We start from the raw sequence: 26,325 nt of genomic DNA, 5'->3' as shown, positions 1-26,325 counted from the left end.
TGTAGGGGCACGTGTGAGGTCACCCTATGGGCGCACACACTGTGTATATATATATATATATATATACACCTCTCTATGTGAGGACTCGGCATCGTGCTTCGGACCGATTATATACCCGATGATTCCTCGCTGCTTGACGTCTGCTTTCAGTGTTTCTGTGTTTGTTGAATGTCTGAATACAGATATTGCATTTTCATACAGAGTTTCCGTCTTTGCCGTCTACGCTGTGGATTCCTACTTGTGACTATCTGCCGGCCCTTATCGGGGCTTCTCGGACAGGACTCACCCAGGATGGAGCCCACGATGATGCCGATCCCCAGGACCTTACTGATCAGAATCTTCACACAATCAACTGCGAGAAGAAACAGAACATCAGCAACACGCCCCCGACCATGAGAGGGGCGCGGGGTACACAGCCCCGCCTGCAGAAGGGACCCCAACCAGCACCCCAACACAGCCCCGACCATGAGAGGGGCGCGGGGTACACAGTCCCTCCTGCAGAAGAGACCCTGACCACCACCCCAACACAGCCCCGACCATGAGAGGGGCGCGGGCTACACAGTCCCTCCTGCAGAAGAGACCCTGACCACCACCCCAACACAGCCCCGACCATGAGAGGGGCGCGGGGTACACAGCCCCGCCTGCAGAAGGGACCCCAACCAGCACCCCAACACAGCCCCGACCATGAGAGGGGCGCGGGGTACACAGTCCCTCCTGCAGAAGAGACCCTGACCACCACCCCAACACAGCCCCGACCATGAGAGGGGCGCGGGCTACACAGTCCCTCCTGCAGAAGAGACCCTGACCACCACCCCAACACAGCCCCGACCATGAGAGGGGCGCGGGGTACACAGCCCCTCCTGCAGAAGTGACCCTGACCACCACCCCAACACAGCCCCGACCATGAGAGGGGCGCGGGGTACACAGTCCCTCCTGCAGAAGTGACCCTGAGCAGCATCCCAACACAGCCCCGACCATGAGAGGGGCGCGGGGTACACAGCCCCTCCTGCAGAAGTGACCCTGAGCAGCATCCCAACACAGCCCCGACCATGAGAGGGGCGCGGGGTACACAGCCCCTCCTGCAGAAGAGACCCTGAGCAGCACACCAACACAGCCCCGACCATGAGAGGGGCGCGGGGTACACAGTCCCTCCTGCAGAAGTGACCCTGACCAGCACCCCAACACGGCCCCGACCACGAGAGGGGCGCGGGGTACACAGTCCCTCCTGCAGAAGAGACCCTGACCAGTACCCCAACACGGCCCCGACCACGAGAGGGGAGCGGGGTACACAGTCCCTCCTGCAGAAGAGACCCTGAGCAGCACCCCAACACGGCCCCGACCACGAGAGGGGTGCGGGGTACACAGCCCCTACTGCAGAAGAGACCCTGACCAGTACCCCAACACGGCCCCGACCACGAGAGGGGTGCGGGGTACACAGTCCCTCCTGCAGAAGAGACCCTGACCAGCACCCCAACACAGCCCCGACCACGAGAGGGGTGCGGGGTACACAGCCCCTCCTGCAGAAGAGACCCTGACCAGCACCCCAACACAGCCCCGACCATGAGAGGGGCACGGGTACACAGCCCCTCCTGCAGAAGTGACCCTGACCAGCCCCAAAACATGGCCCCGAGCATGAGAGGGGCGCGGGGTACACAGCCCCTCCTGCAGAAGTGACCCTGACCAGCCCCCCAACACAGCCCCGACCATGAGAGGGACGCGGGGTACACAGTCCCTCCTGCAGAAGAGACCCTGACCAGTACCCCAACACGGCCCCGACCATGAGAGGGGCGCGGGGTACACAGCCCCTCCTGCAGAAGTGACCCTGACCAGCCCCCCAACACGGCCCGGACCATGAGAGGAGTGCGGGGTACACAGCCCCTCCTGCAGAAGTGACCCTGACCAGCCCCCCAACACGGCCCGGACCATGAGAGGGGCGCGGGGTACACAGCCCCTCCTACAGAAGAGGCCCTGACCAGTACCCCAACACAGCCCCGACCATGAGAGCTCAGTGCCCTTCAGTCAGGGGGTTGTTCACTAAATATTGGGGTCTCAGTGCCTCTCAGGCGGGGGGTGCATATTGGGGGCTCAGTGCCTCTCAGTCGGGGGAGCGGTGCATATTGGGGGCTCAGTGCCTCTCAGTCGGGGGGGGGCGGTGCATATTGGGGGTTCACTGCCTCTCAGTCGGGGGGGTGCATATTGGGGGCTCAGAGCCTCTCAGTCGGGGGCTCGTTACATATTGGGGGCTCAGTGGCTCTGTCGGGGGGTGCATATTGGGGGCTCAGTGCCTCTCAGTCGGGGGGGTGCATATTGGGGGTTCAGTGCCTCTCAGTCGGGGGCTCGTTACATATTGGGGGCTCAGTGCTCCTCAGTCGGGGGCTCGTTACATATTGGGGGCTCAGTGCCTCTCAGTTGGGGGGGTTGCATATTGGGGGCTCAGTGCCTCTGTCGGGGGCTCGTTACATATTGGGGGCTCAGTGCCTCTCAGTCGGGGGCTCGTTACATATTGGGGACTCAGTGCCTCTCAGTCGGGGGCTCGTTACATACTGGGGGCTCAGTGCCTCTCAGTCGGGGGCTCGTTACATACTGGGGGCTCAGTGCCTCTCAGTCGGGGGGGATACATATTGGGGGCTCAGTGCCTCTCAGTCGGGGGGCTTGTTACTTATTGGGGGCTCAGTGCCTCTCAGTCGGGGGGGTTACATATTGGGGGCTCAGTGCCTCTCAGTCGGGGGCTCGTTACATATTGGGGACTCAGTGCCTCTCAGTCGGGGGCTCGTTACATATTGGGGGCTCAGTGCCTCTCAGTCGGGGGGGTTACATATTGGGGGCTCAGTGCCTCTCAGTCGGGGGGCTCGTTACATATTGGGGGCTCAGTGCCTCAGTCGGGGGGGTTACATATTGGGGGCTCAGTGCCTCTCAGTCGGGGGGTTACATATTGGGGGCTCAGTGCCTCTCGGTCGGGGGCTCGTTGCCTCTCAGTCGGGGGGCTCGTTACATATTGGGGGCTCAGTGCCTCTCAGTCGGGGGGATCGTTACATATTGGGGGCTCAGTGCCTCTCAGTCGGGGGGCTCGTTACATATTGGGGGCTCAGTGCCTCTCAGTCGGGGGGCTTGTTACATATTGGGGGCTCAGTGCCTCTCAGTCGGGGGGCTTGTTACATATTGGGGGCTCAGTGCCTCTCAGTCAGGGGGCTTGTTACATATTGGGGGCTCAGTGCCTCTCAGTCGGGGGGCTTGTTACATATTGGGGGCTCAGTGCCTCTCAGTCGGGGGGCTTGTTACATATTGGGGGCTCAGTGCCTCTCAGTCGGGGGGTTACATATTGGGGGCTCAGTGCCTCTCAGTCGGGGGGGTTACATATTGGGGGCTCAGTGCCTCTCAGCCGGGAGGGTTACATATTGGGGGCTCAGTGCCTCTCAGTCGGGGGGGTTACATATTGGGGGCTCAGTGCCTCTCAGTCGTGGGCTCGTTACATATTGGGGGCTCAGTGCCTCTCAGTCGGGGGGGTGCATATTGGGGGCTCAGTGCCTCTCAGTCGGGGGGTTACATATTGGGGGCTCAGTGCCTCTCAGTCGGGGGGGTTACATATTGGGGGCTCAGTGTCCCTCAGTCGGGAGGGTGCATATTGGGGGCTCAGTGCCTCTCAGTCGGGGGGGTTACATATTGGGGGCCCAGTGCCTCTCAGTAGGGGGGGGTTACACATTGGGGGCTCAGTGCCTCAGTCGGGGGGGTTACATATTGGGGGCTCAGTGCCTCTCAGTCGGGGGGGTTATATATTGGGGGCTCAGTGCCTCTCAGTCGGGGGGGGTGCATATTGGGGGCTCAGTGCCTCTCAGTCGGGGGCTCTTTATATATCGGGGGCTCGTTACATATTGGGGGCTCAGTGCCTCTCAGTCGGGGGGGTTACCTATTGGGGGCTCAGTGCCTCTGAGTCGGGGGGGTTGCATATTGGGGGCTCAGTGCCTCAGTCGGGGGCTCGTTACACATTGGGGGTTCAGTGCCTCTCAGTCGGGGGCTCGTTACATATTGGGGGGTTCAGTGCCTCTCAGTCGGGGGCTCGTTACATATTGGGGACTCAGTGCTCCTCAGTCGGGGGCTCGTTGCATATTGGGGGCTCAGTGCCTCTCAGTCGGGGGGGTTGCATATTGGGGGCTCAGTGCCTCTGTCGGGGGCTCGTTACATATTGGGGGCTCAATGCCTCTCAGTCGGGGGCTCGTTACATATTGGGGGCTCAGTGCCTCTCAGTCGGGGGGTGCATATTGGGGGCTCAGTGCCCCTCAGTCGGGGGGTCGTTACATTTTGGGGGCTCAGTGCCACTCAGTCGGGGGCTCGTTACATATTGGGGGCTCAGTGCCTCTCAGTCGGGGGGTGCATATTGGGGGCTCAGTGTCCCTCAGTCGGGGGCTCGTTACATATTGGGGGCTCAGTGCTCCTCAGTCGGGGGCTCGTTACATATTGGGGGCTCAGTGCTCCTCAGTCGGGGGGTGCATATTGGGGGCTCAGTGTCCCTCAGTCGGGGGCTCGTTACATATTGGGGGCTCAGTGCCTCTGTCGGTGGGGGTTACATATTGGGGGCTCAGTGTCTCTCAGTCGGGGGCTCGTTACATATTGGGGGCTCAGTGCCTCTCAGTCGGGGGCTCGTTACATATTGGGGGCTCAGTGCCCCTCAGTCGAGGGCTCGTTACATATTGGGGGCTCAGTGCCTCTCAGTCGGGGGCTCGTTACATATTGGGGGCTCAGTGCCTCTCAGTCGGGGGGTGCATATTGGGGGCTCAGTGTCCCTCAGTCGGTGGCTCGTTACATATTGGGGGCTCAGTGCTCCTCAGTCGGGGGCTCGTTACATATTGGGGGCTCAGTGCCTCTCAGTCGGGGGGTGCATATTGGGGGCTCAGTGTCCCTCAGTCGGGGGCTCGTTACATATTGGGGGCTCAGTGCCTCTCAGTCGGTGGGGGTTACATATTGGGGGCTCAGTGCCTCTCAGTCGGGGGCTCGTTACATATTGGGGGCTCAGTGCCCTTCAGTCGGGGGCTCGTTACATATTGGGGGCTCAGTGCCTCTCAGTCGGTGGGGGTTACATATTGGGGGCTCAGTGCCTCTCAGTCGGGGGCTCGTTACATATTGGGGGCTCAGTGCCCTTCAGTCGGGGGCTCGTTACATATTGGGGGCTCAGTGCCTCTCAGTCGGGGGCTCGTTACATATTGGGGGCTCAGTGCTCCTCAGTCGGGGACTCGTTACATATTGGGGGCTCAGTGCCTCTCAGTCGGGAGGGTTACATATTGGGGGCTCAGTGTCCCTCAGTCGGGGGCTCGTTACATATTGGGGGCTCAGTGCCTCTCAGTCGGTGGGGGTTACATATTGGGGGCTCAGTGCTCCTCAGTCGGGGGCTCGTTACATATTGGGGGCTCAGTGCCTCTCAGTCGGGGGGTGCATACTGGGGGCTCAGTGTCCCTCAGTCGGGGGCTCCTTACATATTGGGGGCTCAGTGCCTCTCAGTCGGTGGGGGTTACATATTGGGGGCTCAGTGCCTCTCAGTCGGGGGCTCGTTACATATTGGGGGCCTAGTGCCTCTCAGTCGGGGGGTGCATATTGGGGGCTCAGTGTCCCTCAGTCGGGGGCACGTTACATATTGGGGGCTCAGTGCCCTTCAGTCGAGGGCTCGTTACATATTGGGGGCTCAGTGCCTCTCAGTCGGGGGGTGCATATTGGGGGCTCAGTGTCCCTCAGTCGGGGGCTCGTTACATATTGGGGGCTCAGTGCCTCTCAGTCGGGGGCTCGTTACATATTGGGGGCTCAGTGCCTCTCAGTCGGGGGGTGCATATTGGGGGCTCAGTGTCCCTCAGTCGAGAGCTCGTTACATATTGGGGGCTCAGTGCCTCTCAGTCGGGGGGTGCATATTGGGGGCTCAGTGTCCCTCAGTCGGGGGCTCGTTACATATTGGGGGCTCAGTGCCCTTCAGTCGGGGGCTCGTTACATATTGGGGGTTCAGTGCTCCTCAGTCGGGGGGGGCTCGTTACATATCGGGGGCTCAGTGCTCCTCAGTCGGGGGCTCGTTACATATCGGGGGCTCAGTGCCTCTCAGTCGGGGGGCTCGTTACATATCGGGGGCTCAGTGCTCCTCAGTCGGGGGGTGCATATTGGGGGCTCAGTGTCCCTCAGTCGGGGGCTCGTTACATATTGGGGGCTCAGTGCCTCTCAGTCGGGGGGTGCATATTGGGGGCTCAATGTCCCTCAGTCGGGGGCTCGTTACATATTGGGGGCTCAGTGTCCCTCAGTCGGGGGCTCGTTACATATTGGGGGCTCAGTGCCCTTCAGTCGGGGGCTCGTTACATATTGGGGGCTCAGTGCCTCTCAGTCGGGGGGGCTCGTTACATATCGGGGGCTCAGTGCTCCTCAGTCGGGGGGGCTCGTTACATATCGGGGGCTCAGTGCTCCTCAGTCGGGGGGTGCATATTGGGGGCTCAGTGTCCCTCAGTCGGGGGCTCGTTATATATTGGGGGCTCAGTGCCTCTCAGTCGGGGGGTGCATATTGGGGGCTCAGTGTCCCTCAGTCGGGGGCTCGTTACATATTGGGGGCTCAGTGCCTCTCAGTCGGGGGCTCGTTACATATTGGAGGCTCAGTGTCCCTCAGTCGGGGGCTCGTTACATATTGGAGGCTCAGTGTCCCTCAGTCGGGGGCTCGTTACATATTGGAGGCTCAGTGTCCCTCAGTCGGGGGCTCGTTACATATTGGAGGCTCAGTGTCCCTCAGTCGGGGGCTCGTTACATATTGGGGGCTCAGTGCCTCTCAGTCGGGGGGTGCATATTGGGGGCTCAGTGTCCCTCAGTCGGGGGTTCGTTACATATTGGGGGCTCAGTGCCTCTCAGTCGGGGGCTCGTTACATATTGGGGGCTCAGTGCCTCTCAGTCGGGGGCTCGTTACATATTGGGGGCTCAGTGTCCCTCAGTCGGGGGCTCGTTACATATTGGGGGCTCAGTGCCCTTCAGTCGGGGGCTCGTTACATATCGGGGGCTCAGTGCCTCTCAGTCGGGGGCTCGTTACATATCGGGGGCTCAGTGTCCCTCAGTCGGGGGCTCGTTACATATTGGGGGCTCAGTGTCCCTTCAGTCGGGGGCTCGTTACATATTGGGGGCTCAGTGTCCCTTCAGTCGGGGCTCGTTACATATTGGGGGCTCAGTGCCTCTCAGTCGGGGGCTCGTTACATATTGGGGGCTCGTTACATATTGGGGGCTCAGTGCCTCTCAGTCGGGGGATCGTTACATATTGGGGGCTCAGTGCCTCAGTCGGGGGGGCTCGTTACATATTGGGGGCTCAGTGCCTCTCAGTCGGGGGGGCTCGTTACATATTGGGGGCTCAGTGTCCCTCAGTCGGGGGGTGCATATTGGGGGCTCAGTGTCCCTCAGTCGGGGGCTCGTTACATATTGGGGGCTCAGTGCCCTTCAGTCGGGGGCTCGTTACATATCGGGGGCTCAGTGCCTCTCAGTCGGGGGGGCTCGTTACATATCGGGGGCTCAGTGCCTCTCAGTTTGGGGGGCTCGTTACATATTGGGGGCTCAGTGCCCTTCTGTCGGGGGCTCGTTACATATTGGGGGCTCAGTGCCTCTCAGTCGGGGGCTCGTTACATATTGGGGGCTCAGTGCCTCTCAGTCGGGAGGGTTACATATTGGGGGCTCAGTGTCCCTCAGTCGGGGGCTCGTTACATATTGGGGGCTCAGTGCCTCTCAGTCGGGGGGTGCACATTGGGGGCTCAGTGTCCCTCAGTCGGGGGCTCGTTACATATTGGGGGCTCAGTGTCCCTCAGTCGGGGGCTCGTTACATATTGGGGGCTCAGTGCCCTTCAGTCGGGGGCTCGTTACATTTTGGGGGCTCAGTGCTCCTCAGTCGGGGGGGGCTCGTTACATATCGGGGGCTCAGTGCTCCTCAGTCGGGGGCTCGTTACATATCGGGGGCTCAGTGCCTCTCAGTCGGGGGGATCGTTACATATCGGGGGCTCAGTGCTCCTCAGTCGGGGGGTGCATATTGGGGGCTCAGTGTCCCTCAGTCGGGGGCTCGTTACATATTGGGGGCTCAGTGCCTCTCAGTCGGGGGGTGCATATTGGGGGCTCAGTGTCCCTCAGTCGGGGGCTTGTTACATATTGGGGGCTCAGTGTCCCTCAGTCGGGGGCTCGTTACATATTGGAGGCTCAGTGCCCTTCAGTCGGGGGGCTCGTTACATATTGGGGGCTCAGTGCCTCTCAGTCGGGGGCTCGTTACATATTGGGGGCTCAGTGTCCCTCAGTTGGGGGCTCGTTACATATTGGGGGCTCAGTGCCCTTCAGTCGGGGGCTCGTTACATATCGGGGGCTCAGTGCCTCTCAGTCGGGGGCTCGTTACATATCGGGGGCTCAGTGTCCCTCAGTTGGGGGCTCGTTACATATTGGGGGCTCAGTGTCCCTTCAGTCGGGGGCTCGTTACATATTGGGGGCTCAGTGTCCCTTCAGTCGGGGGCTAGTTACATATTGGGGGCTCAGTGCCTCTCAGTCGGGGGCTCGTTACATATTGGGGGCTCAGTGCCTCTCAGTCGGGGGCTCAGTGCCTCTCAGTCGGGGGATCGTTACATATTGGGGGCTCAGTGCCTCTCAGTCGGGGGGGGCTCGTTACATATTGGTGGCTCAGTGCCTCTCAGTCGGGGGGGCTCGTTACATATTGGGGGCTCAGTGTCCCTCAGTCGGGGGGTGCATATTGGGGGCTCAGTGTCCCTCAGTCGGGGGCTAGTTACATATTGGGGGCTCAGTGCCCTTCAGTTGGGGGCTCGTTACATATCGGGGGCTCAGTGCCTCTCAGTCGGGGGGGCTCGTTACATATCGGGGGCTCAGTGCCTCTCAGTCGGGGGGGCTCGTTACATATCGGGGGCTCAGTGCCCTTCTGTCGGGGGCTCGTTACATATTGGGGGCTCAGTGCCTCTCAGTTGGGGGCTCGTTACTTATTGGGGGCTCAGTGCCTCTCAGTCGGGAGGGTTACATATTGGGGGCTCAGTGTCCCTCAGTCGGGGGCTCGTTACATATCGGGGGCTCAGTGCCTCTCAGTCGGGGGGGCTCGTTACATATTGGGGGCTCAGTGCCCTTCTGTCGGGGGCTCGTTACATATTGGGGGCTCAGTGCTCCTCAGACGGGGGCTCGTTACATATCGGGGGCTCAGTGCCTCTCAGTCGGGGGGTGCATATTGGGGGCTCAGTGTCCCTCAGTCGGGGGCTCGTTACATATTGGGGGCTCAGTGCCCTTCAGTCGAGGGCTCGTTACATATTGGGGGCTCAGTGCCTCTCAGTCGGGGGGTGCATATTGGGGGCTCAGTGTCCCTCAGTCGGGGGCTCGTTACATATTGGGGGCTCAGTGCCTCTCAGTCGGGGGCTCGTTACATATTGGGGGCTCAGTGCCCTTCAGTCGGGGGCTCGTTACATATTGGGGGCTCAGTGTCCCTCAGTCGGGGGCTCGTTACATATTGGGGGCTCAGTGCCTCTCAGTCGGGCGGCTCGTTACATATTGGGGGCTCAGTGCCTCTCAGTCGGGGGGCTCGTTACATATTGGGGGCTCAGTGCCTCTCAGTCGGGGGCTCGTTACATATTGGGGGCTCAGTGCCTCTCAGTCGGGAGGGTAACATATTGGGGGCTCAGTGTCCCTCAGTCGGGGGCTCGTTACATATTGGGGGCTCAGTGCCTCTCAGTCAGGGGCTCGTTACATATTGGGGGCTCAGTGCTCCTCAGTCGGGGGCTCGTTACATATTGGGGGCCTAGTGCCTCTCAGTCGGGGGGTGCATATTGGGGGCTCAGTGTCCCACAGTCGGGGGCTCGTTACATATTGGGGGCTCATTGCCCTTCAGTCGGGGGCTCGATACATATTGGGGGCTCAGTGCCTCTCAGTCGGGGGGTGCATATTGGGGGCTCAGTGTCCCTCAGTCGGGGGCTCGTTACATATTGGGGGCTCAGTGCCTCTCAGTCGGGGGCTTGTTACATATTGGGGGCTCAGTGCCTCTCAGTCGGGGGCTCAGTGCCTCTCAGTCGGGGGATCGTTACATATTGGGGGCTCAGTGCCTCTCAGTCGGGGGGGGCTCGTTACATATTGGGGGCTCAGTGCCTCTCAGTCGGGGGGGCTCGTTACATATTGGGGGCTCAGTGTCCCTCAGTCAGGGGGTGCATATTGGGGGCTCAGTGTCCCTCAGTCGGGGGCTCGTTACATATTGGGGGCTCAGTGCCCTTCAGTCGGGGGCTCGTTACATATCGGGGGCTCAGTGCCTCTCAGTCGGGGGGGCTCGTTACATATCAGGGGCTCAGTGCCTCTCAGTCGGGGGGGCTCGTTACATATTGGGGGCTCAGTGCCCTTCTGTCGGGGGCTCGTTACATATTGGGGGCTCAGTGCCTCTCAGTCGGGGGCTCGTTACATATTGGGGGCTCAGTGCCTCTCAGTCGGGAGGGTTACATATTGGGGGCTCAGTGTCCCTCAGTCGGGGGCTCGTTACATATCGGGGGCTCAGTGCCTCTCAGTCGGGGGGGCTCGTTACATATTGGGGGCTCAGTGCCCTTCTGTCGGGGGCTCGTTACATATTGGGGGCTCAGTGCTCCTCAGACGGGGGCTCGTTACATATTGGGGGCCTAGTGCCTCTCAGTCGGGGGGTGCATATTGGGGGCTCAGTGTCCCTCAGTCGGGGGCTCGTTACATATTGGGGGCTCAGTGCCCTTCAGTCGAGGGCTCGTTACATATTGGGGGCTCAGTGCCTCTCAGTCGGGGGGTGCATATTGGAGGCTCAGTGTCCCTCAGTCGGGGGCTCGTTACATATTGGGGGCTCAGTGCCTCTCAGTCGGGGGCTCGTTACATATTGGGGGCTCAGTGCCCTTCAGTCGGGGGCTCGTTACATATTGGGGGCTCAGTGTCCCTCAGTCGGGGGCTCGTTACATATTGGGGGCTCAGTGCCTCTCAGTCGGGCGGCTCGTTACATATTGGGGGCTCAGTGCCTCTCAGTCGGGGGGCTCGTTACATATTGGGGGCTCAGTGCCTCTCAGTCGGGGGCTCGTTACATATTGGGGGCTCAGTGCCTCTCAGTCGGGAGGGTTACATATTGGGGGCTCAGTGTCCCTCAGTCGGGGGCTCGTTACATATTGGGGGCTCAGTGCCTCTCAGTCGGGAGGGTTACATATTGGGGGCTCAGTGTCCCTCAGTCGGGGGCTCGTTACATATTGGGGGCTCAGTGCCTCTCAGTCGGGGGTTCGTTACATATTGGGGGCCTAGTGCCTCTCAGTCGGGGGGTGCATATTGGGGGCTCAGTGTCCCACAGTCGGGGGCTCGTTACATATTGGGGGCTCATTGCCCTTCAGTCGGGGGCTCGTTACATATTGGGGGCTCAGTGCCTCTCAGTCGGGGGGTGCATATTGGGGGCTCAGTGTCCCTCAGTCGGGGGCTCGTTACATATTGGGGGCTCAGTGCCTCTCAGTCGGGGGCTTGTTACATATTGGGGGCTCAGTGCCCTTCAGTCAGGGGCTCGTTACATATTGGGGGCTCAGTGTCCCTCAGTCGGGGGCTCGTTACATATTGGGGGCTCAGTGCCTCTCAGTCGGGGGGCTCGTTACATATTGGGGGCTCAGTGCCTCTCAGTCGGGGGCTCGTTACATATTGGGGGCTCAGTGCCTCTCAGTCGGGGGCTCGTTACATATTGGGGGCTCAGTGCCTCTCAGTCGGGGGGCTTGTTACATATTGGGGGCTCAGTGCCTCTCAGTCGGGGGGCTCGTTACATATTGGGGGCTCAGTGCCTCTCAGTCGGGGGCTCGTTACATATTGGGGGCTCAGTGCCTCTCAGTCGGGGGCTTGTTACATATTGGGGGCTCAGTGCCTCTCAGTCGGGGGCTCGTTACATATTGGGGGCTCAGTGCCTCTCAGTCGGGGGGCTCGTTACATATTGGGGGCTCAGTGCCTCTCAGTCGGGGGGCTCGTTACATATTGGGGGCTCAGTGCCTCTCAGTCGGGAGGGTAACATATTGGGGGCTCAGTGTCCCTCAGTCGGGGGCTCGTTACATATTGGGGGCTCAGTGCCTCTCAGTCGGGGGCTCGTTACATATTGGGGGCTCAGTGCTCCTCAGTCGGGGGCTCGTTACATATTGGGGGCCTAGTGCCTCTCAGTCGGGGGGTGCATATTGGGGGCTCAGTGTCCCACAGTCGGGGGCTCGTTACATATTGGGGGCTCATTGCCCTTCAGTCGGGGGCTCGTTACATATTGGGGGCTCAGTGCCTCTCAGTCGGGGGGTGCATATTGGGGGCTCAGTGTCCCTCAGTCGGGGGCTCGTTACATATTGGGGGCTCAGTGCCTCTCAGTCGGGGGCTTGTTACATATTGGGGGCTCAGTGCCTCTCAGTCGGGGGCTCGTTACATATTGGGGGCTCAGTGCCTCTCAGTCGGGGGCTCAGTGCCTCTCAGTCGGGGGATCGTTACATATTGGGGGCTCAGTGCCTCTCAGTCGGGGGGCTCGTTACATATTGGGGGCTCAGTGCCTCTCAGTCGGGGGGCTCGTTACATATTGGGGGCTCAGTGCCTCTCAGTCGGGGGGCTCGTTACATATTGGGGGCTCAGTGCCTCTCAGTCGGGGGCTCGTTACATATTGGGGGCTCAGTGCCTCTCAGTCGGGGGCTCGTTACATATTGGGGGCTCAGTGCCCTTCTGTCGGGGGCTCGTTACATATTGGGGGCTCAGTGCCTCTCAGTCGGGGGCTCGTTACATATTGGGGGCTCAGTGCCTCTCAGTCGGGGGGGGTGCATATTGGGGGCTCAGTGCTCCTCAGTCGGGGGGCTCGTTACATATCGGGGGCTCAGTGCCTCTCAGTCGGGGGCTAGTTACATATTGGGGGCTCAGTGCCCTTCTGTCGGGGGCTCGTTACATATTGGGGGCTCAGTGCCTCTCAGTCGGGGGCTCGTTACATATTGGGGGCTCAGTGCCTCTCAGTCGGGGGGGGGGGGATATTGGGGGCTCAGTGCTCCTCAGTCGGGGGGCTCGTTACATATTGGGGGCTCAGTGCCTCTCAGTCGGGGGCTCGTTACATATTGGGGGCTCAGGGTCTCTCAGTCGGGGGCTCGTTACATATTGGGGGCTCAGGGCCTCTCAGTCGGGGGCTCGTTACATATTGGGGGCTCAGTGCCTCTCAGTCGGGGGCTCGTTACATATTGGGGGCTCAGTGCCTCTCAGTCGGGGGCTCGTTACATATTGGGGGCTCAGTGCCTCTCAGTCGGGGGGGGGGTGCATATTGGGGGCTCTGTTCACACCGTGCAGCAGGTTGTATTGGAGGAAGAACTCATCATAGCAGCGCTCAGGGAGAATCCCCGGGACCAGCAGGCTCCGCATCGTCTCCATTCTGTGCAGGACACAGCTCAGCCGGTCATCTGTTCTCTTCCTGCTTCCTCCGGCTGCACCTCTGACGTCACATCCGTTACCCCCGGTCCGCCATATTAGGCGAGGCAGCGGAACTTCCGTTCATCCCTGACGTCACATCCGTTACCCCCGGTCCGCCATATTAGGCGAGGCAGCGGAACTTCCGTTCATCCCTGACGTCACATCCGTTACCCCGGTCCGCCATATTAGGCGAGGCAGCGGAACTTCCGTTCATCCCTGACGTCACATCCGTTACCCCCGGTCCACCATATTAGGCGTGGCAGCGGAACTTCCGCCTTTAGAGTCTACAAAGAATGCATGTATTCCCTCCTGTACGTGCGGCTGAGTGACTGACATGAGCTGAGGCCTCGTGGTGAGAAGGGTGGAAAATGGAGAATAATGGCGGCTCCTGACTGTGAGGAAAAGGCGGGAAAGGACGCTGAGCCCTGGGTGGGGAAAAAGTGACTGTGGAGTGAGGTGTCTGTGACTGGACAGGGGCCGCCGGCCCACCGCTGACCGATAAGGCCGGATAGACCCTGACAGTCCATGGCTGCACGGTAACATGGAGTCTGAGGGGCTGCCCAGGGAGCGGGGGCTTCGGCCGCTGTGTGCGGGGACGGTCGCCCTCTGCTCTTTGTATTATGTCCGTCTGATGAAGGAGCGGCGGAGGCGGGAGAGTGAGCGGCGGAGGAGGATGTTGCTCTTCCAGCGCACCAGGGCGAGGGAGCGGCTGCGCTTCGCCGTCCTATGGACATCGCGGCTGCTGGGCCGCAGGGACGGCGGGGTCCCATCATGGGCGCCAGATGACGAGCCGCCTCCGAGGTGCAGTGGCGTCGGCTCCTCAGCGCTCTGGAGCGCGGTGATGGAGAAAGCCTTGACCAGCTCGGACTGGATGGAGAGCTTCCGTGTGACAAAGTCAACCTTTAACTATCTGTGCCATCAGCTGCGGCCAGTCCTCCAGAAAATGGAGGCCAGCGTGGGTCACGCCATCCCACCAGAGGTGCAGGTGGCCATCGCCTTGAGGCGCCTCGGCTCTACATGTGAAGACCGAACCAGTCAGAAAATCTTTGGTGTGTCCCGTTCCACTGTCTGCAAGATCGTCCAGGACGTCTGTGAGGCGGTGGTCTCCAACCTCACCCCCAAGTTCATCTCCGTTCCCGAAGGAGACTTTCTTGGGGACACAGTGAAGAGTTTTGAGCAGCGTTACGGTATACCGCGGCTGGCCAGCGTCGTTGGCACCTTTCATGTCCCTGTAAACCCCCCTACTGAATGCGCTGGGCACTATTTCAATAGCAAAGGCTGGCACTCTGTGGTACTCCAGGCCGTCGTAGACTCGGCCCTTTGCTTCTGGGACCTGAATATCTGCAGTCCCGGAAACTCCTCCGACTGTCAGGTTTTATTGAAGTCGGAGCTTTATGAGTGGGGTTCGGAAGGAACTCTGTTCCCTAACACCAGGTACTCTGCGGATGGGATGGAAGTGCCCTTCCACCTCTTAGGACCCTGCTCCTATCCCCTCCTGCCCTGGCTGATGACGCCTTTTTCCACAGAGTCACGTCCAGAGCGTTCAGAGCTGAATCGGCAGTTTTTTTCTGCCCTGCGCGTGGCACCAGTGGCTTTCGGACGCCTCAGTGGCCGTTGGTGTTGTCTGTTAAAGGACGGTGGCATTGAGCTCTCATTCCTACCGACTTTAATTGCTGCCTGCTGCACTCTCCATAATATTTGCCAGTCTCGTGGGGATCCATTCCAAGAGCGATGGCTCGAAAAAGCCGCCGAGGAAGAACTGGAACAGCCCAGTGAGTGTGAAGAGGAAGAGTCTGACCCAGAACAGGTGTCGGAGGAGATTCGAGATGCCCTTGCCAATAGTGTATGGGCACAAAATGGTGCATTGCAGAGAAGGCTCCGGACAGGTCCGAAAACCTCATCAGAGTAGTATGATCATGTGTATTCCTATCAGGGCTGAGGAGTCGGTAAGCCAAACCTCCGACTTCAACTCCTCAATTTCCATGACACCAATTCTGACTCCTCCAAAATGGGCTCCGACTCCACAGCCCTGATTCCTATGCTATGAGTATCCCTAAAATAGGACCATCTTCATATCTCCAGGATACGACAGAAGTATTCAAGATGGATGGGACTTATGGCCTGAAAATGAGTCATATGTTGACCCCCTTTAAGTACAAGAACGCTCCTTTTATTCTCGCCCCATTCTTATTTTTCATGCTGTGTTTATGAATACATCATCGCTTACTTGTGTCAGTGCAGAACACGACTACATGAAATATAGTATTGTCAATAGGCTAAAATATCGCAGCGTCGTGATAAAGTCACATCCTCAGTGTTTCACTATGGCAAGCTCTTAGGGTCTGGTCTCCTGATGACGCCGGGATGTGAAACAGTTTGGATAGGATCTAACATTTTATTACTTCTCCAACCATTTAGCTCTGCTGCGTTCTTTACCTGGCATTTGGAGTCTCCATTATTCGCGTGCGTGCCTTACTGGACGAGGCACTGATGTGCAGCATTACTGTGCATAGGGGACTTTCTTGGTTATTTATCCTCAGGCATTCTGTCAATGCCTACAACTTCTTTGGAGAAGTGGAGCTTTTGGTGTATTTGGAATTCCACATTGTGGGTACTATTGCTGGCTGGCAGATCTATCTGATATTATTTAGATCCCATGAGGTTCTGTGGCTTTGTCTTTAGAATCCCTTTTTTTGAACAGTAAAATATTGATTATGAATATTGGATGCGTTCCTGTAATATTAAGGCTAAGTGCACACGTTGCGGAATTCCCGCGGTAACTTCAGTGGGAATTCCAGGATTCCATTCCGCGGAAAAAAACGCATTATAAATTCCAGCGATTTTTCCCGTGGAAAAACTAGCGATTTGTAAGCATAATTAGGTTGCAGAATGCTAGCGTTTTCCAAGTGATCTGTAGCATCGCTTGGAGAACTGATTGACAGGTTGGTCACACTCGTCATACATAGTGTTTGACGAGTGTGACCAACTTTTTACTATTGAGGCCGCCTATGCAGCATCAGTAGTAAAAAGATCAAATGTTGAAAATAATAAAAAAAATTAAATCATGTTTTTCTCACCTTCCGATGTCCCACGCAGCGTCCCTGATCATCGCGATGCTCCCGTTTCCAGTGATGCCTTGCGAGACCTTTGATGACGTCGCGGTCTCGCAAGACCGCTATGTGATCACAGGTCCTTGCCGCAAGGCATCACTGGGAACGGGAGTTGGCGGGAGTATCGGTAAGGCTGTGCGGGACGCCAGAAGGTGAATATAACCCGATTTTTATTTTTTATTCTATTTTTTACAGGGATATGGTACCCAGAGCCCGGAGGACAGTCTCCTCTCCTCCGTGGGTACCATCCACAAATGTTCTGCTTACTTTTCGCATGGTGGGCAGAGTCAAATGCGGAAAGGAAGCAGAACAATGCATTCCTATGTGGGCGGGAAAATCTGCAGCATTAGCACAGCATTGCAGAATGCATGGGATGCTGTTTTTTTGCATTTTCGTGGCAATTTCACGCGTTAAAAACCGCTGCGAAAAAAACGCGTTGTGTGAACGTAGCCTAAAGTTTAGCTTTTTTTTTTTCTGGTAACTTTTTCAAGACCTCAAGGTTGAAATGTGTTGGGTTTTACTGAATGCATGCAGTTTTGTAACATTCATGTTCCTGAAATAAAAGTTGCAAAGTTTTTAAGTCCCATTTGCAGAGGTTGGATATGATTTTTCTGTGTGATTATGTGGCGTACTCATGTCCCTGTGCACCTGCGGAGCTGGAGGTTATACTTCATTTGTAAGTCTTGTTCACCTGCTTCATTATTGTTGGCTTTAGTCTCGCCCACTCATTTTCTTTTAAGTATTATTTCTGCGCAAGTTTTCATGCAGAGTAAGCTGTGCCCCCTGAATTAATCACATCTTTCAGTGGCCGTGCAAATATACCACAATCACGTGCTGGAGTACATTTTTGCCATAATTTAGGCAACTTCTGGGGCCTAATTTATGATGATTATCAGCTCTCACTAGTCCGCACGACTGCTTAGTTCAACTCACTTTGCAAAAGTTGTCAGCGATATCCAAGTTCTGGCGTTCTGATAGTGTATGGTCTAAAGGTGTCGGTGGTCTTTATGTGCTCCTTTTAAGGCACATCTTCTGTGAGAATATTGGTAGGCACTAAGTGATTAGTTATTACAGCTGCTCTGCTCAGATCATGGTAATTACTGGTGGGGGCGGCGTGACTCCATCCACCAGTATGCGCCATTGGATGACGTCCCTGGTGCCCCGACCTGTGCTCACCGGGCACTGCTATGATCTGAGTGGAGCAGACGCTGAGCATGCCCAGTTCACAGCGGATGTGGCCATAGCATAGGAGATGTGGTCAGACATTGAGTGCAGTCTCCTACAGCCTGGGGCTGCTGAATGTACAAGTGTCCTGCCCTGACACTTATTGACATGAAAATGATAATAAACCTTGCACCATTTAATTTTATTCACAAATAAATTAACAAAGTCTAAACATTAAAAAAGAATGTGATACATTCCCTTTAAATGTGCCTGCCACATGACTTGGGAAAAGAACCCAAATCAGACACTTTTCGGGCATTCGCCGATCATCAGTGCAAAGCGGGAGACCTGATTTTGCTAAGGGTGCTTTCACATTGCGCTGCGTGTCCACGTAAGGGTATATGTCCGAAATACCCTGCAAAATGGGGTCTGGACATATACTCCGTTGGGGCCATAGACCGGAGTGGTGACGGCAGAGTGAACTTGTGCTTTGCCATGCACTTTTTTCAGGAGTGTACGCCTACAGGAGGCGGGTGCTCAAACGCAGTCTGTTTCCTGAAGGCATACTCTTCCCAAAACAGTGCACGGCCGAGCGAACGTTCACTCTGCTGTCACCACTGCGGTCTATGGCTCCGGTGGTGCATACATCTGGATCCTGTGTTGCGGGGGATTTCGGATGTATGCCCTGACGGGGACACAACACGATGTGAAAACACCCTAGCAGAGAGAGGCCTCTGTCCGGTGATCAAAGAGGGGGGTTTATAGCACAGGAAGGTACGGCCAGGCATCCCTGTGTGTGGGTAAGTTGGGGAAGATGTTCGGGGGCTGGGCGATTGTTCTACTGAAGCCTAATGTTCATGGAGCCTTTGGTCCTTCCCATACAGCAGCTGGTTTGCTATAGTTGTCCATTCAAGTAAGAAGCTAAGGGCCAGAGTTGTACATCAAGTCTAGACAAGTGTCAGTGTTACAGACTCCCAGCTCTGACAAGTGTACTGTGCGTGCAGGTTGTAAGAATCATAGAATGTCAGAGTTGGAAGGGACCTCCTGGGCCATCTGCTCCAACCCCCTGCTCAAAGCAGGACTCACTAAATCATCCCAGACAGATGTCTGTCCAGCCTCTGTTTGAAGACTTCTGTTGAAGGAGAACTCACCACCTCTCGTGGCAGCCTGTTATTGATATACTGAATATTGATTCCTCTTGCTGTCAGTTGAAATTTTGAATATGATGAAAGGTACAATATACAGTTAGGTCCATATATATTTGGACAGAGACAACATTTTTCTAATTTTGGTTCTAGACATTACCACAATGAATGTTAAACAAAACACTTCAGATGCAGTTGAACTTCAGACTTTCAGCTTTCATTGGAGGGTCTCCACATTAACATTGGATGAAGGGTTTAGGAGTTTCAGCTCCTTAACATGTGCCACCCTGTTTTTAAAGGGACCAAAAGTAATTGGACTGTTATGCGGGGCTTAGGTCAAAGGAGGCTGAAATACCCGGGGCCCCTGCGGAGTCCCTCAAACTAGGGAAAACCCTGTCTGACCCTCAACCCAGGGTTTTTGCTAATGGTGCAAATGCCTGAGCCTCCAACCTTTCCTTATCTCCTGCTCAGCCCTAAGCTGAACCCTCCACCCAGTGAGTTGTCAAACCACCAAAGCCCACACAGTAATGACAGACAGGGAGAACTTAAACCACCCCGCGCCGCAAACACACAGGACAATACTGTAATGTGAACAGGGCAAAACAAAGCACAAATATAGGAAAGCGAAAAGGTAACAACGGATCATACGACACCAGATATGAATTTCTCTCTCCAGCACCTCCTCTCCAGATCGGAACCACCTGACATAAAACACAAGCTATAATCGGCGACGCCCACAGGCCAGCACGACTATTTAAAGACCGTGGGCGTGACCAAACATCCCACCTGATTTCCAGCTAGATTAACCCCAAATAACCTGAGTAAAATCAAGCCGGCGCCACTGAGGCTATAGTGGACGGAGATGGAACTACCGCTGCCTGCCGGACGATGTGGTGTGAATAGCGTCCGACATGACAGTACCCCGTCTTCTACGAGGGACCCCAGGGCCCTCAAGACTCATAGGACCCGGCTTGTCCGGATGACGGCGGTGAAAGGAACTGACCAGCCGATCCGCATGTATGTCCGAGGCTGGTACCCAAGACCTCTCCTCCGGACCATACCCCCGCCAGTGTACCAAATACTGAAGAGAACGGCGCAGTACTCGAGAGTCCACCACCTTGGAGACTTCAAACTCTAAATCGCCATCCACCATGACTGGAGGTGGCATCGGCGTCGTGTCCACAGAGCCTACCACCTTTTTCAATAAAGCCCTGTGAAACACGTTGTGTATCCTGTATACCGCAGGAAGTTCCAACCGATAAGCAACCGGGTTAATGATGGCAGCAATCTTAAAAGGGCCAATAAACCTTGGACCCAATTTCAATGATGGAATTTTGAGTTTTATGTTTTTAGTAGCTAGCCACACCCAATCACCCTCACACAGGTCCGGACCTGGCACGCGTCTAGTGTCAGCCACACGTTTGTACCTTGCACTCATGCTCAGCAGTCGCTGTTTCACACTCCTCCAGACCGATGATAGTTGAACTCCTAACCGGTCCTCCTCTGGGACGCCCCCAGAGCCCCCCTGACGCAAGATACAAAATTGAGGATGGTGCCCATAAACACAAAAGAACGGAGACTCTCCCGATGATTCTTGGCGGTGATTATTTAATGCGAACTCGGCCAAGGGAAGGAACGTCGACCACTCCTCTTGGTTGTCAGACACAAAACATCGCAAATACTGCTCCAGATTTTGGTTCATGCGCTCAGTTTGACCATTTGACTGCGGATGAAACGCTGACGAATGAGACAACTTGATCCCCAATCGTGAGCAAAAAGCTTTCCAAAACTTCGCCACAAACTGGGTACCCCTATCAGACACTATGTCCGACAGAACTCCGTGCAGTCTGACCACCTCCTGCACAAAGACCTGAGCCAACGTCATCGCGTTGGGCAAGGAAGGCAACGACACAAAATGCGCCATCTTCGAAAATTGATCAACCACCACCAGGATGACCGTGTTCCCCGCCGAGGCAGGCAAGTCCGTGATAAAGTCCATGGAGATTTCTGTCCATGGCCTACTAGGTATCCCCAGAGGCTGTAGAGTGCCAGCAGGACGGGTTCTGGGCGACTTGGCCCTGACGCACGTGATGCAAGCTGTCACGTACGAGACCACGTCCTGCTGGATTTTTGGCCACCAGAAGCGGCGCGATACCAGTTCCAAGGTGCACCTAACCCCTGGATGACCGGCCAGGACAGAGTCGTGGTGTTCCCCCACACTTTAAGACGAAGATGACGGGGTACGAACGACTTATTAGCGGGAAGTCCTGGCGGTACCTCCTCCTGGGCCTCGGCAATCTCCGCCTCTACCTCAGTCGTGAGAGCCGAAACCACTACACCTTCCTGCAGGATGGGTACCGGATCTTCCCGAGGTTCTCCCCCCGGAAAACACCTGGACAAGGCATCCGCCTTGGTGTTTTTAGTCCCAGGACGGTAAGTCACCAGAAAGTTAAAACGTGTAAAAAAAACAATGCCCAGCGAGCCTGCCTGGGAGACAGACGCTTGGCCAACTCCAGATAGAGCAGGTTTTTATGGTCGGTGATGACTGTGACCTGGTGGGCCACCCCCTCCAGGAAGTGTCGCCATTCCTTAAAAGCCAATTTGATGGCCAACAACTCCCTGTTGCCGATGTCGTAATTCCGTTCGGCAGGCGACAGCTTCTTGGAGAAGTAGGCGCATGGACGCATATTGCTCAAGGACGAGCCCTGTGACAGTACTGCCCCCACTCCCACCTCAGACACATCGACCTCCACCGTAAAAGGTTTAGATACGTCCGGTTGCACCAGAATGGGGGCTGAAGCAAAACGGTTCTTCAGAAGCTCAAATGCACGCACCGCATCCTCAGACCAGATAGCGAGATTGGTACCTTTTTTCGTCATGTCCGTGAGCGGTTTGGCTATAGTAGAGAAATTCTTAATTAACTTCCTATAATAGTTGGCAAACCCAAGGAACCGCTGGAGCACTTTTAGATTATCAGGCCGTTCCCATCGCAGCACCGCTTGCACCTTCGCGGCGTCCATTTTAAACCCTGCGGCGGATACAATATATCCCAAAAAAGGCAACTCCTGAACAAAAAATACGCATTTTTCAAGCTTAGCATAGAGCTTATTCTCACGGAGCAGCTGTAACACCTGCCTGACATGCTCTAAATGAGTGTCCTGGTCGCTCGAATAAATAAGGATATCATCCAGGTACACAATCACAAATTTCCCCAGCACATGAGCGATTACATCATTTATGAAATGTTGGAAAACAGCAGGCGCGGTTGTCAACCCAAATGGCATAACTAGGCTTTCAAAATGACCCTCAGGGGTATTAAATGCCGTCTTCCACTCATCCCCCTGACGGACCCTTATGAGGTTATATGCCCCCCTGAGGTCAAGTTTGGAAAACCACTTCGCACCAGCCACCTGGTTGAACAAATCAGGGATCAGAGGCATCGGGTAGGGATCACGGACCGTAATCTGGTTTAACTCCTGGAAATCCAGACACGGGAGTAACCCCCCATCTTTTTTCTTAATGAAGAAAAACCCCGCTGCTACAGGTGAGGATGAAGGCCGGATGTGTCCTTTGCTCAGACTCTCCGCGATGTAGTCTTTAAGAGCTTGTCTCTCCGGACCAGAAATACTAAACATCCTCGCCTTTGGCAATTTAGCCCCGGGTTTTAACCTAATCTCACAGTCATAGGCTCGATGTGGAGGTAGTTCTGAGCAACCCCTCTCAGAGAATATGTCCGCAAAATCCAGCAATGCCTCCGGAAGGCTGGACTTCACGGCGGACACACATGTGGCCAAGCAATTTTCCTGGCAGAAACCACTCCACTGGACTATGTCCTGGGTTCTCCAGTCAATCACCGGGTTGTGCTTGGACAACCATGGGAAACCCAGGACCATTTGTGCTGGGAGATTATTGAGTACCCTACATGTAACCCACTCAGAATGTAGGACCCCAATGTGGAGTTTAACCTCAGCTACAAACTCAGTAAACTCCCCCTGTGGGAGGGGAGCGGCATTAATGGTAACCACGCGAATAGGATGAGGGAGTTTTTCGATCTTAAAACCTGCCGTGCGTGCAAACTCTCATCCATGAGATTGGTGGTGGAACCGCTATCCACAAACACTGATATGGGTAGCTCTCTGCCCGCAATAATAACCCTGGCAGGGAGCATACATTGAGATACCATCATGGAGGATATGCATACGCTCAGTTGGGCCTCCTCCATACCCTCAGCTTACCAGTTTTCCGCCGGTGCGACTTTCTTAGGTAGCACAGGACAAGTATTTACATAATGATCTTTTACCACAGTAAAAACATGCTCCATGCTTCCTGAACCCAGGAACGCGACGCTTAACATGTGATACCCCAGCGATTTGCATAGGTTCCGTGGGCTCACCTGCAGCAACCACACTTGCACCCCTGCGCCCCTTGACGCAAATGGCGATCAATACGAATAACCAAAGCCATGGCAGACTCTAACGATGCAGGAGTCTCATACATCAGGAGGGCCTGTTTAACTCTTTCTGAAACCCCATACATAAACTGACACCGCAGCGCTGGGTCGTTCCACTGTGTGTCTACTGCCCAACGGCGAAATTCTGAACAATAGTCTTCCGCCATACGTTCCCCCTGACGGAGGGCGCGGATTTTAGATTCCGCCAAAGCCAATCTGTCGGGATCATCATAAATGAGCCCGAGTGCTGAAAAAACATTCTCAACCGAATGAAACGTAGCAGAGTCGGCTGGTAAGGAAAACTCCCATGCTTGAGGGTCCCCACTCAGTAAGGATAACACCAGACCCATCCGCTGAGCCTCATTACCTGAGGAGACCGGGCGCATGCGAAAGTATAAATTGCAGGCCTCCCGAAAGATGACAAATTCGCTGCGTTCCCCAGAAAATCGTTCAGGCAGCGGAATCTTCGGCTCTGCACCTGTCTAGCAGAAGCCGCTTGCACATTAGCTACAACCAGGCCCTGCTGCTGAACTGCCCCTTTCAACTTGGTGACCTGAAAGGACAGCGCCGCCAACTGGCGGTTTATGGAATCCATGGAAAAATGTTGGGCCGATTATAATGTTATGCGGGGCTTAGGTCAAAGGAGGCTGAAATACCCGGGGTCCCTGCGGAGTCCCTCAAACTAGGGAAAACCCTGTCTGACCCTCAACCCAGGGTTTTTGCTAATGGTGCAAATGCCTGAGCCTCCAGCCTTTCCTTATCTCCTGCTCAGCCCTAAGCTGAACCCTCCACCCAGTGAGTCGTCAAACCACCAAAGCCCACACAGTAATGACAGACAGGGAGAACTTAAACCACACCGCGCCGCAAACACACAGGACAATACCTTAATGTGAACAGGGCAAAACAAAGCACAAATATAGGAAGGCGAAAAGGTAACAACGGATCATACGACACCAGATATGAATTTCTCTCTCCAGCACCTCCTCTCCAGACCGGAACCACCTGACATAAAACACAAGCTATAATCGGCGACGCCCACAGGCCAGCACAACTATTTAAAGACCGTGGGCGTGACCAAACATCCCACCTGATTTTCAGCTAGATTAACCCCAAATAACCTGAGTAAAATCAAGCCGGCGCCACTGAGGCTATAGTGGACGGAGATGGAACTACCGCTGCCTGCCGGACGCTGTGGTGTGAATAGCGTCCGACATGGACAATTGACTTCCAGGCTATTTCATGGACAGGTGTGGGCAATCCCTTCGTTATGTAATTCTCAATTAAGCAGATAAAAGGCCTGGAGTTGATCTGAGGTGTGGTGCTTGCATTTGGAAGGTTTTGCTGTGAAGGAAACATGCGGTCAAAGGAGCTGCAGGTGAAACAAGCCATCCTTAAGCTGCAAAAACAGAAAAAACCCATCCGAGAAATTGCTACAACAATTAGGAGTGGCAAAAGCTACAGTTTGGTGCATCCTGAGAAAGAAAGAAAGCACTGGTGAACTCATCAATGCAAAAAGACCTGGGCGCCCACGGAAGACAACAGTGGTGGATGATCGCAGAATAGTCTCCATGGTGAAGAGAAACCCCTTCACAACAGCCAACCAAGTGACCAACACTCTCCAGGAGGCAGGCATATCAATATCCAAATCTACCATAAAGAGAAGACTGCATGAAAGTAAATACTGAGGGGTCACTGCACGGTGCAAGCCACTCATAAGCATCAAGAGTCAAAAGGCGAGACTGGACTCTGCTATAAAACATCTAAAAAAAGCCAGCACAGTTCTGGAAGAACATTCTTTGGACAGATGAAACCAAGATCAACCTCTACCAGAATGACGGAAAGAGAAAAGTATGGCGAAGGCGTGGTACAGCTCATGATCCAAAGCATACCACATCATCTGTAAAACACGGCGGAGGCAGTGTGATGGCTTGGGCATGCATGGCTGCCAGTGGCACTGGGTCACTAGTGTTTATTGATGATGGGACACAGGACAGAAGCAGCCGAATGAATTCTGAGGTATTCAGAGCCATACTGTGTGCTCAGATCCAGCCAAATGCGGCCAAACTGATTGGTCGTCGTTTCATACTACAGATGGACAATGACCCAAAACATAAAGCCAAAGCAACCCAGGAGTTTATTAAAGCAAAGAAGTGGAATATTCTGGAATGGCCAAGTCAGTCACCTGATCTCAACCCAATTGAGCATGCATTTCACTTGTTAAAGACTAAACTTCAGACAGAAAGGCCCACAAACAAACAGCAACTGAAAACCACCGCAGTGAAGGCCTGACAGAGCATCAAAAAGGAGGAAACACAGCGTCTGGTGATGGCCATGAGTTCAAGACTTCAGGCAGTCATTGCCAACAAAGGGTTTTCAACCAAGTACTAGAAACGAACATTTTATTTACAATTATTTAATCTGTCCAATTACTTTTAGTCCCTTTAAAAACAGGGTGGCACATGTTAAGAAGCTGAAACTCCAAAACCCTTCATCCAATGTCAATGTGGATACCCTCAAATGAAAGCTGAAAGTCTGAACTTCAACTGCATCTGAATGGTTTTGTTTAAAATTCATTGTGGTAATGTCTAGAGCCAAAATTAGAAAAATGTTGTCTCTGTCCAAATATATATGGACCTAACTGTATAGAGAAAATAAACCGGTAAATGAAGAATGAAAAAGCCACAACCCCCGACTTATTGTGTAATTGCTTTTGTGAAATAGCTCACGAGTGATTTTACTGAGGAAGTGCAAGGGATGGATCAGCATTTTATCGGGGAGTTTGGCATTTCCAGAATTTCAGTCACACACAGCCTTTCTAAACCGGAAGAAGGTCAGATGATTCCCCGGCCACAAGAGATAATGCGCCATGTTTACAAGCAGCACGCACACATCACCCTCCCCCAGCTGTCCATGACAGCTTCTTCCAAGGTGAGAGATGGTGACCCTGACGATAACGCGTGAAGATCGACTTGTCCCTGGTGCGCGAGAATCGATTAGGCCTGTAGACGGGGAATGTATCTACCTGCTGGTCTCCTCCTCGAACATAGACTGAAACGTG

The 26,325-nt window shown here is 55.2% G+C and overlaps 1 protein-coding gene across 1 annotated transcript in view; it reads right to left on the bottom strand.

Annotated features, from left to right (window-relative positions):
• MPDU1 (mannose-P-dolichol utilization defect 1) overlaps window positions 1-13,490 on the bottom strand; it is a 31,170-nt gene extending 17,680 nt beyond the window's left edge. Inside the window, exons 1-2 of the mRNA XM_073573285.1 lie at window positions 13,272-13,490; window positions 287-352 (exon numbers count right to left, since the gene is read on the bottom strand). Coding sequence (XP_073429386.1) covers window positions 287-352; window positions 13,272-13,359 — 154 coding nt within the window. The 5' untranslated portion in view covers window positions 13,360-13,490. The remainder of the gene's footprint in view (window positions 1-286; window positions 353-13,271) is intronic.
• Window positions 13,491-26,325: the final 12,835 nt, after the last annotated feature.

The sequence above is a fragment of the Dendrobates tinctorius genome, unplaced genomic scaffold (genome assembly GCF_039654945.1).
Source record: "Dendrobates tinctorius isolate UK_male_01 unplaced genomic scaffold, ASM3965494v1 ptg000002l, whole genome shotgun sequence".
Taxonomy (NCBI): domain Eukaryota; kingdom Metazoa; phylum Chordata; class Amphibia; order Anura; family Dendrobatidae; genus Dendrobates; species Dendrobates tinctorius.
Note: the sequence above shows the minus strand (reverse complement) of the source record. Positions and strands in the feature narration are given on the sequence as shown.